Consider the following 15,512-nt stretch of genomic DNA (forward strand, 5'->3'; position numbering starts at 1 on the left):
CTCACACAGCCCCTCTCATATCACAATCTTTACTTGATCCTCACTTCACTGGCTATTCCACCTTATCAGTGATCATTGGCTGTGAGATATGAGCCTGAGGAGGATCAGTATGAGTCAGCATCCTGAGCGAAACCGTGACAAGAAAAGCATCCGTGCTGTTAACTGTACTGGACAACTCCGCTCCCAAACTAAATATTCCTCCTCATGACAGAGGTGTCACATGCACTGTTCATGTTGTATGTCAGCTTCATGTTTTAACAGACTTTGAACTTTAACTGATCTCACAGATCAGAGGATGCAATGTGCAGTGATCTGAGGCTTCTTCATCAGTTATGTTAAAGATGAATCCTAACATGAACTCTCTGAGAGATCCTCATCCAGCGCCAAGAAAAAGTCAGTGAATTCTTTGAAAAACTTCTCATCAATAATCAGCGTTCAGGAATGTTATGACCTAAAAAAGTTTTTTTTCACTTGGGATTTGTCTCCATCTCCAGCACACAATCGAACACACGCCTGCACACACACACACACACACACACGGCATTGTGGAGGCAGTGTAAGATAACAGGAAGGAAGGGTGTGTTTCTCTTCCCGTGCTGCTGTTTGTTAATGTAACTTTTATCTTTTGGGAAGCATCTCGTCCAGCTCCACCTCCTCCCTCACTGGGAATTTATGGGACCTGCCCAGGAAGACGTGCATGAGATTTCTGCAGCATTGTGTCACTGGCTCGTGTGGTGGTAGATAATCACCATGGTGACCCTTCGATGTGACCGATTGCTTCTAAAGATTTTTGCATTTGTGTGTGTGTTTGCTCGGGCAGACAGATAGGAATCACGCTGTGCTGTGTCTCGCCAGCTCCAACTCTGTTTCACTTTCCTCCTTTTTCTCTGCATCCACGAGTACTGCAGCGTCTGTCTGTCTGTCCCACATTTCCCTTTACAATTTGTATTATTTATCCTTTAAGATCCCGTTTTTCTTTGTATCATAAAACTCACACACACTGGGGAAAATAAAAGTAAAGAAGTAAAGAAGCTACATCATGCGACATGCAGGATTAAGTGTTTTAATTTTTCTGGTTCCAGCTTCACAGAGGTGAAGATTCCCACTTCTCTAAATTAAATATCTTTACGTTTTGTTTTGGACTGCTGATCAAACAATCTGAAGATGTCAGCTTGAGCTTTTGGAAACTGTGGTTTGTGTTTATCACTGTCCTCTGACATTTAGTAGAATTAGTTCATCGATAATAAAAATAACTGAAGTTGTGCGCAGTTTTCATGCAGGTGGTTTGTTTTGCTGTTTAAACTGTTAAAGCTGACTAATGCTGCTAATTGTTATTTTAATAATGTTCATAGTTGTAATTCTAAAGTCCCATGTATGAGGTTTTGACATTAATTTGTCTCTCCTGTTAATACCCCTCACTAATGTGTCCAGAAAGTTATCTGGTAATTATATTTTGTTCATTATTTTAAACCTCCTAAAAGGATTTTGTTTTTTTGCAGTTTTTAATGTTAATGTTGCTCTTTTGTTTTTTTTCTTTTTAAAAGACTAAATGTTTGAGTCAGCTTTCTGTCAGCAGGATGGGACTGTGTTTGGACTATTTCATTATAACGAATGAGTTACAAATCACCTGTTTTAGATGTGACTGAAGAGGTGCTACATGTAAAGTTTTACTGTCGCTACAGGTTAGCATTAACAGCTGTTTACTGACCAAGAGCTTCAGGTATAGTTTTGTTTACATGACGAGACGTTAGCGACATCGTCATCCTCTCATGTTGGACTGAGGGCAGACTGGATGCTGCACTGACACAAAGTGGTGTAACAAGAAATCAGAAATGCACTAAGTTTCATCACTGGTGACGGTGTCCGCTCACTCCTCTCTGTTTTAAAAGATTAAAAACGATGATTTCAGGTCAACAGACAACATGAATCTGAAGTCGCCTCAGTATTGATGCATTTGTATTGTGACTGGTTTTATATAGGATGTTATAAATGAGCCACATTTTATGCTCTGCTCACACACACTCCAGCTCCGTATCAGAACCACAGAATATTACATAAAGGGTACATCATTTGAATTTCATAAGCACTTTATTGAACACTGTTTACACAGATTGGTCCAGACAGACCAAAGACTCAACACAAAGACCAAATATTGCACCCAGGCTTGGAAGAAAAAATCAAACAACAAATGACAACATGAAATATGTATTAAAAGAGAGTAGAAGCAAAACAGAGCAATAGAAACATTCATAAATATTGAGAACACAACTATATGAAAGTGTGTTTTTCCTCTAGCTGTTTCCACATCTCTCTGTCTTGCTCTTCTCTTCACATCACCAGACGCATCACGCATCATAACTCAAATCCATTTCATCTTAACTAATGCATCAGTGGCCACCATTTCACACAGAGAAAGCAATTCAGCACCAATGCATATATTTTGGTGCATGACTGCCTAAAATCCAATCAGATCTCAGGCTGTTTGGTGGCGGTGAGTGTGTCTGTGCTGCGCGTGTGTGCGTTTGTTAATCTCACACTGGTTTCCATTAGATATTTGAAAATGTAGAGTTTCCAGCCTGAGGAGCAGGCAGAGCTTTCCTCCTCTGACAGACGCCGTCAGACAACTGTCACCTCCTGGTTGCTTTTCCACACCCAAACAATAGGAAAAAGGATGTGTTTATACATCGCTGTGTGCATGGCAAATATGCTCATGCAGAGGAAAAACCTACACACACACACACACACACACACACAGGAGGGGCTCCCACGTGAATGAGATGAAATGCACACAATGATTTCTAATCTCAGAGCTGCTTCCAACTGTAATTGTGTCGTGATGTATGCTCACATACCTGCCCATACTGCAGCACTGCATGTGTATGTAACACCAGTCTGTGTTTAATAGAGATTAATAGTGGGGTGTTAGAGCAGGGGAAGTGAGCAGTGACAGGGTAATGTTTATCTACTGCTGGCGTTTCTGCAGACTCTGTCACTCACCCTGATTTTTTTTATTTTCACGCCACTGTATTATTTATCATGACACTGCCAGCCTCTGGATTGTTTTCAGTCATGCTAAAATATAGTTTTGTTCAAGCTGAATGCAACAGAAATTGGTTTTCTGTTATCTGATCAGGGTGTCGGAGCTGTTGGAAAATTGAATTTTTGCTTTATTCACAGTCATGTCTTCCAGAGATTATTTGTGCAGTTTTGCATTAGTGAGATGTCAGATGGATTCAAAGTTTAACTTTCACTGAACCCCTGCTGTGCTAATACTGCCAACACTTGTTGAGTTGTTCTTTGTCTTAACGTTGTTTCATCATGTCCTCTTTATTTTGCGTTGACGTCCTCTGGGGACTGCTGCTGTAGCTACAACACTAGTTAGGCTGACATGCAGCTCACATTAGAGCAGAGAAACACAATGTTTAATCCGTTTCTTTTGTTTTAGTTCTCGTTGTTTTGGAACGGCTCGACAGGCCTGCTCTGCTCAGAAAATGATTCTGTGACAAGTTTTGAATCAAACCTGACATTAACTGATGTTTCCAACGTATAATCAGTGTTTTTCAGGATGAATATTTCTTGGCTAAAAATACACAGTTGTAACAATAGGAATAAGAGGAGTGTTTTGGTGCATCGTACAGTGTGCTGAGCTGCAGCATGTGTTCATCATGTGTATGAAAACATCTGTTGTCTCCACTTCACATTCTCCAAAAGATCTGGGTGCATCGTGTCAGACACGTCCAGCCTCTCGACTCCGACAGGTGGAGTAGAAGAGTTTTCTTCTTTACATCCTCAGGCACATACCATCAGGGGAAACAGTGGAAGTGTTGGCAGGATGCATCTGGACTAATGATGGATCTGTCTGTGTGCACACTGTGTGGTGATATGTTGCCTTCAACGTGCTCGTCTGATGGCAAACATGAGCATGTGTATACATGTTGTCGAGGATGTGTCTTCCTCTGAGCTGTTGTAGAACTTGTCCACTTGTTTTATTTGATCAACAATATGAAACAAATAAAGAAGCTCTAAATATTTTGTTTATTTAACCAGGTGGTCGTGTTGAAGCTCTGTATTGGTCGAGTGTCTGTCTCGTTAGATGCTTATTACTGACCATTACATTGATCCTGAATGCATCTGGATTTGTCAATGTTCCTCTCGGATTCGAGGCTTTGTCTTCCCTTAAACAGTAAGAGAAAAAACAGAAGTGATGCCAGCACAGCTTTTCTGGCTTTGTCATCACTGTAATCTCCTGAACACCTCTTCAGCCCCGTTCTAATTATTTTACATACTCGAGAATTTGGCCTCGACACTTTGGCAGAGTTCTGCTTTGGCAGTTTAAATCCTGTTGATTTTTCTCCTCCTTGGCCTTAAGAATCAGAGAAGACACATAATGTATTTGTCAGCATTCATTTATCGCTTCATTTGCTACATAGCAGGGATGTCTGCATGGTTATATAGCTGCTTCGTCGTACTGCTGTGACATAAAACATCATCATGCAGTGGAGCTGAAGGTTAAATAAACCTGACTGAAGAACATGTCTTGAAATACGTCGTAGTTCTATAAACCTGTTTGTTGATTGCAGCTTTTCTTCACGCAGCAGAGAAATACAGTCATAAACCATGAGAGTGAAAAGGTGACTCCAGCAGTTTCCTCTGGGCAAAGGTAAATGGATGGAACTGAGTCAGTTACACGAAGCCCTGTGCTCCTCCTAAATACTTTTATTTAAAAGCAGTTTTCAAACCACTTTAAATTCAATTAGAATCTCCTCAGGCAGGTAAACATGACCTGAGAGAAAAGCTGTAGCTGTAACAGCTGTACTGATACTGCTGTATTTCCTCTGACACATGTTGTGTATAAAGCAGAGATGCTTTTTTAATGCAGGCAGACTGAGCTGTGCAGCCTTGGGTCCAGTTCTCTCAGCTCTCATTGTAATTGTCCAGTTTTCACCTCTGCTGCTTCTTTCAGGAGTTGATGAACAGCGCGCCGTCAGTGTTCGGTTCATTTTGTCTGGTTTTGATTTGGTGGCCTTGGATCTTAAAGACAGCTGATGTTGGAGCTGTGGCTGCTGCTGAGCTCCTGCGTTAGATGACAGTGAAAATGCTGAAAATGTTGTGGCAAAATGAAACATCACAGCGAGATGTTTGTTGACAGTGATGCTTATTGGACGTCTAATAGGCTCATATAGACTCTGGAAAGATGTAATAGAGTTAGGCTGGCAATGACTGCACTTCCATTATTCTCCTTTCCTGTAGAAGAAACACTCCTCCAGCCTCATTGTGCTCAGCACTCTGTGTTTTCTTCATGAGCAAATTGCCCTCATTGGAGCAGCACGCCCATTTAACCCTGAGTTAAAGGAAACTCCTTCAACACAGCCACTGTGCATAAACACCAAGCACTCCACTGATTTCATTTGTGTTCATCTTGTTGTCATGACCTGCCTCTCCAGCATACCCTTCCTCCCTTGTCTTTATTAGCTGTCACATAAAACTGCAGTTCATATCCCAGGCTCTCCTCTGGGAGCTCGAACTGTTTTTAACTTTGGATTTCTGCGGCAGGTGCAAAGTAGCTGCTCTCCATCTGCTGCTGACTGTCTCGTATTAAAGGTGCCCAGAGCTGCGTGAGGTGCAAAGAGCCTTACAGATGAATAATACAGATTATCACAGTGTCATACTTCATATGTATGTGCATGTACCAGCATCCTTTTATGTTCCTGAACGCATCATACAGTATGTAGACACAGACAGAGCACTGGAGCTGAAACGCTGCTACTAATCTACTACCAGTTAATCTGCTGATTCATTTCCTGATTTAATCAGCTGCTCTATAAAATGAAAAAAGGCTCATCACCATGTTCTGGAAACAGAAAATCCTCCCAAACGATGAGCTGGAACTGGTTAATGTTTGGTATTTCAGCTACTATTAACAATAAATCAATTATCAAAATAGCTGCATTTAATTTATCTGTTGATCGACTAACTGGTTATTGGGCTGTACAGGCTGTGTGTGTGTAGACAGTGTGTCAGGACACACACAGGCTGCCCTACTTTACTGATTGTGGTTGTTGGCGCCGTTCGCAGCCTGAGACAAAGACTGCAGGCTCTGCTCAGGGCTGAGAGGACAGTCCTCATCCTCTGCATGTGTGTCGGACCAAATATCATTTCATCTGTGTTTTTATTCACTTTAATATTATCCTAACAACAAGGTAAACACACAGTGGTGTTGTGGTAAAGGTGGAAGACACCTGGACGATGAGGGTACAGGCTAATGCAGCAGTTTACAGTGTTTCAGGTTTTTATTAAGGAAACGCTGACACCTTTACCTCCATCTGTGTCTGACACTGCACTTCATCACGTTTATCCAGCTGCATGAACCTACAGGTGTGTGTTTATATCTTTATAACACACTGTACCTTTGTGTCAGTCTAAGAGACAGATGTGATAATTATCATCTCTTCACTGCTCGTCGTCATAACCTGATTCACCCACCAGCTCTGTGCTGTTGTTGTTGTTGTTGTTGTCGTTGTCTCAGTGCAATAAAGGCAGATGGCAGCACTCCCAAAAACAAGGGATAACGATGACGTAGAGAGGAGCTCTGCCACGGCCACTTCCTGCTCAGGCCGGCAGCGTTAGCAGTTCCAGCAGTCAGGCAGCTGTCCAGTGTGCAAACTGCCATCACTCAGATTTTGTGAATTAGGGTCTGGGCCGAGGGTTTTATCTGTTTGGACCATGAGACAGACAAACAGTGTAATCCCAAGCGTCATTACATCACCCTCCCTCCCTCTCCTCACCCCCTCACCCCCTCACCCATCATTCATCCATATTTCCAAGGTCGGTTGGGTAACGTCCGGGCAGGGCGGATAATTTGAGAGATTGGTGCAGGGATGAAGCGCAATGATGTCGCATGATTAACGGATCACAGATTGATCGGTGATGTCACTGGGTAACAAAAGGTCAAGTTGAGCTGCACCTGCAGCCTGTGGGAACAATTAAGAGGAATTGGGTTGAATTGAATCTCTTCATGCTTTCACCCTGCATCTATTGTTTTGTTTGCAGCAGCTGGAACGTCTGTATTCTCTGAAACATTGATTATAACTGAACAGCCGTATCATACGGCTGCATGTGTCTCTTTAGACAGCAAACTGAAATTTTTTCAATTCTCAGCCACCAAATAGGTTTTTTTATTAGAGCAAGTGAAGCATGCAGCGAATGGAGACCTCTAAATCTGGTTTAATTTGTAAAAAGGATTTCAGGTATTCAAACCAACCGAAGGAAATCCAGGGTTTGAATAGAAATATTTCTTGTTATGTGAGACTTCAACCTTCATTTATATTTCTCCATCTCTCTTTCCACCAGTGCGTTACCTGCTGAAGAACAATGTGAGTCCAGACCTCTGCAATGAAGATGGTCTCACCGCTCTGCATCAGGTAAGATTATCTGACTCTCTCTGCTCTGCTGCAGCTCTCTGATGTGATCTCAGCCACGATTCTCCCTTTAAACTGGAGCTGAGGACAAGTCTGTGTCTCAAACTGAAAAAGACAGGGATGTAAATGAGAGATTGTTAGTCTCATGTCAATCATCAAAAATGCAGCAAGATGCCTTCTGTTAACACCCAGAGGTAGAGCAGGTCGTCCACTAATCCCAGGGTTCACAGTTTGATCCCCGACGTTTTCTGCTGACGTCCTAAAGTGTCCTCGAGCAAGACACTGAATCCCAGATTTCTCCCGATGGTCAGGTCAGTTCCTTGTGTAACATCAGAGTGAGTGAGAAGCATAATTATGAAGTGCTTAAGATAAAAGTAATAAAATTATCCATTTACCAAAAGACAAACATCAATCAAAGCTTTATATGATTTAAAGAAACATGTTTGTATCAGATAACACTGACACCAACAACAGTGTGAAAAGGAGATTGATTATTGGACTTGAATTCAGCAGGTGATCAGAAACACCAGATCAGTCATAATGTTGCTGGATGTGGAAATAAGCAGCTGTTTGCTTAAAAAGTGATCATGCGTCAATGTTGCGTTCACAACTTGTTTCCACTGCCCCCAAGTGGCCAAAAAAAATCACTAAGTGCAGCCATAACTAATTAAAATGATGTAGTGAGGTGAGACCGTTCCTAAAGACCTGAGGGGTGTGTTTGAGGGTTAAATCTGACACTCTGCATTTGTTGTATCATTTCTTTTGAATCAATTATTCTATGATAAATCTGTGTTATAGCAAAGATTTAGATATAGAAAACTTAGCCTGTAATATGAGGACTATATGACAGCAGACTGTCTTTCTTTGGTTAGATAATTTAAATAAATAAGACTGAAAACATACGTGAGGATATTTTCTCTTCCTGTTGGTTTTTCTCCTGAGTCACAGAGCGTCTGGCTTCCTGTGGGCTAAAGGAAGTTAAAGTAATGTAATCAGTAATTGTCAGGAAACCTTGTGCATAATGCATCATCCTAAATGGACTTTTACTTAAATTCAGATGTTGAAGCCAATTTAAGTTCAATTATAATCTCCTAATGGAGCTAAGTGAGACATGCACCACATATCTAACGACCTGTGCAGCACAGTGGTTTTGTCCTCTTCTCTTTATCTGAGCGACAACTTAAATGTTTCCAATGTGAACAGAAACTCAGTCTTGTTGAATCTGCCATTTTAAAAAATATCTGCTTTTATTCTGATAAATGTGATATTGTGGCTTTCTAGGAAAAAGGATAACAGCAAAATGGACTCATTTTCTGTATCATTGTGATTTATGTAGCACAAATCTACTTTTCCTCTTCAAGACTGTTGTTCAATTTCAACATTATACAAGACGTAAAAGATTTTTCAAAAGGAGCCTGACCTTCCCTTTCAGACTGTGTAATACATTATTGAGTTTATTCTGTTGTTGTCAGATGTTCCATCTCCTTGTTTTGCCTCTGGTCTTTTCACGGAGCAATAAAATGTCACAAGTATCTTCTTTTAAAACTTTTATTAGTCAAGTCTTACTTCACCATCTCGTCTCTGTGTTGAAACATAATTAAATCACGTCCTGGTGTAATTAGTTTGCAGGGGCAGGAATTAAAGGCCCTGTGCAGAAGAGTGCTGAAATTCTCTGACACTGAAAGAATGATTTTTAATAGTGAGGAAATGAGTTCAGTATTTAGGAGATTAGTCCATTCTGATGTAGAGAACTGATAGAAGAGATCAGGCCTATTTTCACTTGTTAATTAGAGCCATTACTGCCATGATAATCAAAACTTTCACCGCATCCAAATCACAGCGTTCTGTGTTAATAATGGATCATGAAAACACTCAAAAGAAGCAGCAGGTTCACCTCTTACAGGTGAGAGAAAAACAGACCAACGATAAACACAAACGTTGGTCTGTCGCACACAGAGTCGACTCTGAAGCTTATTTCTGTCCTAACCTTGTCTCCAGGTTCTGGTTTGCAGTGTGAAACACAGCAGGTTCTCTGAACCCACGAGTCACATTTTAATGTGAAATAAAACAAATGTGGATGTGCTTTCTCCTCATCTTTCAAAGGACGTGATGCTCATTTATCAGCTGTTTCTTCTCTGCCTCTGATGCTTCCTGCCTGCTCTCTCCTCTCTCTACAGTCGTACTGTACCTGCGACGGTCTTTTCGCTCTGCCTCAGCTAACTCAGCCGCCTCTCTTTCTCTTTCCCTCTCAGCCTAATATTCAGGCTCCTGCTGGGAGGCAGAGAAATGAGCAGGGGGAAGAGAAAATTGAAGTCCATCAGTCACCACCGGAGTGGCTGGTGTTTTTAAAGCTGTGTGCCGTCGGCTGCCAAGAGATCAGATTGACCTTTTGTCTTTGAGTGTGTGTGTGTGTGTGTGTGTCAATAATCGGCTATTTGGATGGGTCAGCCTGCACAGAGTCTTCAAGATGAGACCTTTTCACTTGTGCTACAGTTCGACACATACCATCACACACACACACACACACACACACACACACACAGGCAGGTAGGCACATAATAGAGAAACATACATGGGGAAGACATAAATGTACACAAATACTGCATCGCTGCCAGAAGCTGGATGAAGGACAGACAGAAATATAGGTATTGAGAAAAGAGATGAGTGTGTGTTTCATACACACACACACACACACACACACACACACACACACACTATGTGGCAGAGGGCGAGATAAATGACAGAAAGTGGTGGTGATGTTTCTCTAAATGAGATGTCATACCATCCAGGGCTGGTTTCACCTCACTGAGATGAGACATTAATCAATAAATGGCTTTGCAGGAGCACAGTGTATGCCAGAACACACACACACACACACACACACACACACACACACACACACACACACACACACACACACACCTATATACACCTCAGTATTTCCTGTGTCAGCCCTTCATGAAAGCACCTGGGCAGCTTCAGTTTGTCGGCTGGATCATGTTGGGATGATGTGAGTCCTTTTGTTCGGCTGTACGTGTGTGTGTGTGTGTGTGTGTGTGTGTGTGTGTGTGTGTGTGTGTGTGTGTGTGTGTGTACAGGGCTGTGCTCAGACTGTTATTAGCCTCGTCCTTTCAGTGAGGCTGCTGTGGCTCAGTATTTGTGGTGAAACGTGCGTCGGCGTTGGAAACGTGTTTAATCTGTAGTTAAACTGTTTACCTCACAGTCACTGACATGATGGTGAAATAACTCTTCAGAGATTTTAAATAAAGGCCCAGAATGCTTCTCATGAAGTGCTTGATGAATCCTCAGTGTTCAACAATTGTAACTTTCCAAAGCAAACAATTTGTCGAGTGCAGCCACTTCACTTCACTCAAGCTTTTTTTTGTTCTTCACATCGTTACTTCTTCTCATCTGAGGGCAACACCTTGTTAGTGTCAAGTGTATTAAAGCCTTTACTACCTGCTCTTTGCTGTTTTAGACCCTGAACAAGCCTTGAAAAGTGTTTTATTACTGAGAGCTCAGTGATGAAGCTTCAGTCTGAACAACACAACACATTACGAAAATAAATTCATCCTCTCATCTAACTCCTCCTGGATCATGAAGCTTTTTCTCTTCTTCAACACAGGGATGTATTTTTTAACACATCATCTGTGTTCTCTCCCAGAAGGCCACAGCAGCTCCGAGGTGACTGGTGCTCAGACAGTTACCACCACACTTTACAGCAACCTTCAGTACGGAGGGAGGAAAACTGTCCCTCACTTCTCAAAGTCCTGTTTTTTATCTGAACAGACAGAATCATGACCATCAGTGAAAAAGAAGAGATCTGTGTGGTAAAGATGCAAAATACATCCTGACCGCTTCTCAAACCAAACCTACGCTTTTGCATTTAAAACGTTTGTATTTAATATGCACAAATCAGACACTGTTCGTACCAACAGCTCAGTTGGCCGTGGATTCTACATGTGGGAACCAAGTTTTCATTAAGTCCTTTTTCTTTTTCTTTGAATTTGATGATTTCGTCCTGAGAGATGTGACTTCAGGCTTCGTTCAGGTTCTGTAGATATTTTTGGTCTGAACATCCTCTGAGACGATCTCCCTCCAAACACACCTGCCTCGTGTTGTCCCACATTTGGTCGAATCACAGCTGCTCTCTCTGAACTCTTGTGTTTTGCTTCAGCAACAACCCCCTGGTGTGGCCGGACCAGAACATCAACAAGGCTGCTGGAGTCACATTTAAAAACACTGAGTGCAGTCATTCAGCCACTCAAATATTAATGCAGGGATGACTGAGGCTTTTAACTCGTGCTGTAATGATCATCTGCACGGTTTGATCGTGTGGAGCTGTGAAGTTGTGAGTCTGCACTCCTGTGTCACTCCAGACCTTTCATCAGTCATTCAGCTCTTCATTACTTCAGGCTTTGAGGACTCAGACTTGCTGCTTCTGAGCGCCATGTTCTCACACATAGATCCCCAACATTCAGTAATTACCAGGGGAACTGTCAGTCTATTCACTCTGTGCACCTGTACCTTTTCTTATTAATATGCTTTTGATTATTTTTCAGAGGTATGATTCAGTGTTGGTGCCCCGTTAGACACTATGTGAAAAACCAGAGGAAATAATAATGGAGGGAACACACCGTGCTCCACCAGCTGCTTGTCACAGCCCAGATTCAATTCATTTAGCCTTTTAGGTCTAATTCCCAACAGCTGAACGTGGCACCTGAGCTTCCTTCACTCAGACCTCTTCACTCTTCATGATTTGCATCGCTCCCTTCAGCTCCAGTAAAGTGTAAAGCCTCTTTTAACCTCTAAGCTCCCGCAGTCTCAGCTGCACTCTGAGACACCTGGTCCTCGTCTCGCTCTCTTTAACCCCTCAGTGTTTCAGTTTCAGTTCCAGCTCTGTCACCTCCTGGCACCAAACCTTCCTCAGTCAAAAACCTCGGCCTTATTTCCTCTGTCACTTTGCTCCTCAGCCGGAGCCACGGTGCTCTCAGCCCACTGACGGATCCCAGTGAGACTGTGGCTGTTGTTTTCCAGCCACACAGACATAATCTGGGCCTTTGTCCCGTACCACTCTCCCGTCCTTGTGTGTGAATAGTTTTCATGAAAGGCACATTATTTCCCTGCTTGCTTCATTGTCTTGTTGCCAGGACGGGAGGGGATGGAGGTGGTACACAGCAGATCCACAGAGGAGGGCTGGGAGTTTAGTTTGGTAACCAGCCTGTGGGTGCAAATATCTGTTTTTATCCCCAGAGGAACAGCTCAGAGATTAGCCCAGCAGTCAGCTAAAAGGTGGGATGGAGCATGTGGGTTTATTCAGGAGGTTAGGAGATTAGCCTTGTTGTTAGCTGGTGTGTAGGCTGCAGTCTCTTGGGTTTTTCTGAAGACATCTGTCATGATGCTGCTGCTGCAGGCTGGAGCTTTAGATGTGAGTTAATCCATCAGTGTATCGGATGCCTTTGACAAGCTTGTATGTGTCTTAAGAGTCTTGCTCTTGTCAGTTTTATGAGGCTGCTCATTCTTCCTGAATTATATCTTTGAGCTTGCCAATTACCCGACTCAGGCAGGAAATGAAATCCATAACTTGCTCTCTGACTTAACCATCTCCATGTAACAAGACATGGCATGAGAATTTAATATCTTCATACACACACACACACACACACATACGGACATGCATGATAAAATTAGGAAATGTGTGAGTCACGTTGCTCTGCTTTTTACTCTGAATCTGTTCTCTTTGCAGCTGTTTTCACATCAGTACACCGGAAGTATTTGACACAAATAAAGCCGTCTGTCCAGAGAAGCACTTCTGCTTTTGGCAGCTTAAGAAAGTCACACAGACACTTTGTTATTTCATGCTCATTCTGACTCACACCATTCCTGATCTGAGTGACTCAATATATATACTGTAATAAAAACATATGTGATGAGCACACCATGGCTCTGCAGATTCCTTCAGAGAAAAACTTTGCCTCAGAAGAAAGAGAAACCTCTAAGCGAACCTCCTCCTGTGTGCTCTGTGACTGGGACCAGAATCTCCTCTGTAGCTTTCCTGTAATCCCTTTTCTCTTCACGCTGCCTGTCTGCTTTTATTATCACACAGCACTTCACTCCTCATATACATATTCCAGAGACGTCTCCACTGTCTTTAACTCCCTCCACTTTAAAAAACCGTCAGGCGTCGTTGGCTGAAGCCAGAGATCGATGAGTGTCCGCTCTGCCACACCTGAAAATCACTTTCAGTCTGACACTGTCTTCATGTTAGCAGCTCTCTGTTTGACAGTACATGGAGCAGTTAAAGCAAGACTGTATTTTCTATTGAGAAAATAATATGCAGATTCATCTGTAATGAAAATCATTAGAGCAACACAAGTAGAAAGGATTCCTAAGTTTAGAGAAGTGCTTCACTAACGTAAAGATTAGTCGTATCAGACCCCTCAGTGTGGTGACTGGAGCAGGAGTGTGTTTGGTTTCATATGAATTCAAAGTTTTATTTGTAAGAGCAGGAATGTTTTATTTCCTCTTTCAGAAGTTACCAAGTCTCATTTCACCTCCATTAAAGGAAAGTGCTCGAGAGTTATTATCAGTTTGTTTTTTTTCATTTTTCTGGCTGTGGCACAGGAAGATATCAACGAGTACGACAACAGACTTCTCTGAATATGGAGATGTGTGCAGCAGTTTACAGGCGACGAGCCGCATCTTCCAGTTCTGCATTTTCTCCAGTTATGTTTTGAGGTTGTCCGTCCGTCCATCTGTCTGTCCTGCTTGTAATACAAACCCTTGTACCTAGATGTTAAAGTTATCCACAGGTCAGACACTGTGTTCCTTCAGGGGCCTGTCATATAAACAGCAGATTAAATCTGATTAGAGAAAAACAGATGCAGACTCAAGATTTATGTTTTAACTTTGATTCATTTTGAAGATGCTGAACTTTTGACATTTCCAGACTTGAGGGTTTAAATCTTTCTCCCTCTAAACTGAAATGTAACTCTCTGTGTTTCCACTCTGTCAGCTTTTGTTTTTTTCTATGCATCCATTTCACCTCTTATCTGTCTTCCTGCTATCGACCCTCTGCATCTGTGCAGTAATTTCATTTCCTCTCTTGTGTTGTATATTAATTTATGTACTCCCCCCACACTCCTTATCTGAGCAGCCTCGGCAGTCGAAGCTACAAAACTCCAGAGAATGCACGCAGCTCGTTTTCTCTTTACGTCACTGTGGTCTAACAGTTTTCTTTATTGTTGTATTCAGACTGAGGTTTTCTCAGGTGGTAGAAACGCAGAGACAGAGATGGAGTACAGGTGACTGAGAGGAGAGATCTGGGTTTTAAGGTCGGCGGGGACCAGAGGTGACGGCCTCGACCAGTAAATCACCTCAGTCACATCTGGTCGCTGTGCTTAGATTACACCTGACACAGATACTCATTAATATTGAGGGTAGTTATTGCCAGAAAAGTGACATTTTCTCTCTTTCATTGTTCATACATTGGTCCTTTACTGCAGCTCTTGGCCCATTAACTGTAAAGTCTTCATGATGTCAGCTGGGTGCTGAAGAGGAGAGTCTGCTGTTGTTTGCATTTTCCAAAGTGACTTTCGTCTGTCGTCTAATCTGCTCTCCCTCTCTCTCTCCTGGCGTTTCCATCCTGTTGGTTTATATTCATGTTTATACTGCTCTCGCTCCGACTCTCAGATACTAGAAACCTCTAGAGAATTACACTTCAGCTCATCCTCTACGTAAATCCATAAAAGAGAAGCTGCGTCTTCTCTCTGCTTCTCGGGGTTTACTGTATGTGGTGAGCGTGTAAAGTTTGGTGGCAGATTCAAAGACAGGTGGGAGAGGTGAGTCCTCACTCTCAGTGTTTAATCCTGTAATCAGAGACTGAATCTGTAACTGGGCTTCATGTTTAATGTATCTGACAACCTGGCAGGATGGAAGCCCCTCAGACATGCGTTAGTTACAGCTCCAACACAGTCTCCATCAGTAAACTGAACAAAGTGCTTTACAGGGACAAACACAGCATTATAGACATGACCACAGATTGAAAGATTAGTGGCTCAGATTTAAAAACAGACATGGAGGAGAACATCTGAT

General features: G+C 42.3%; 1 protein-coding gene across 1 annotated transcript in view; it reads left to right on the forward strand.

Annotated features, from left to right (window-relative positions):
- Positions 1 to 15,512, forward strand: part of ppp1r16b (protein phosphatase 1, regulatory subunit 16B) — a 69,904-nt gene that overhangs the window by 35,772 nt on the left and 18,620 nt on the right. Inside the window, 1 exon segment of the mRNA XM_018677786.2 lies at positions 7,351 to 7,421. Within this exon segment, the coding sequence (XP_018533302.1) occupies positions 7,351 to 7,421 (71 nt within the window).

This window comes from Lates calcarifer, linkage group LG9 (assembly GCF_001640805.2).
Source record: "Lates calcarifer isolate ASB-BC8 linkage group LG9, TLL_Latcal_v3, whole genome shotgun sequence".
Lineage (NCBI taxonomy): Eukaryota > Metazoa > Chordata > Actinopteri > Centropomidae > Lates > Lates calcarifer.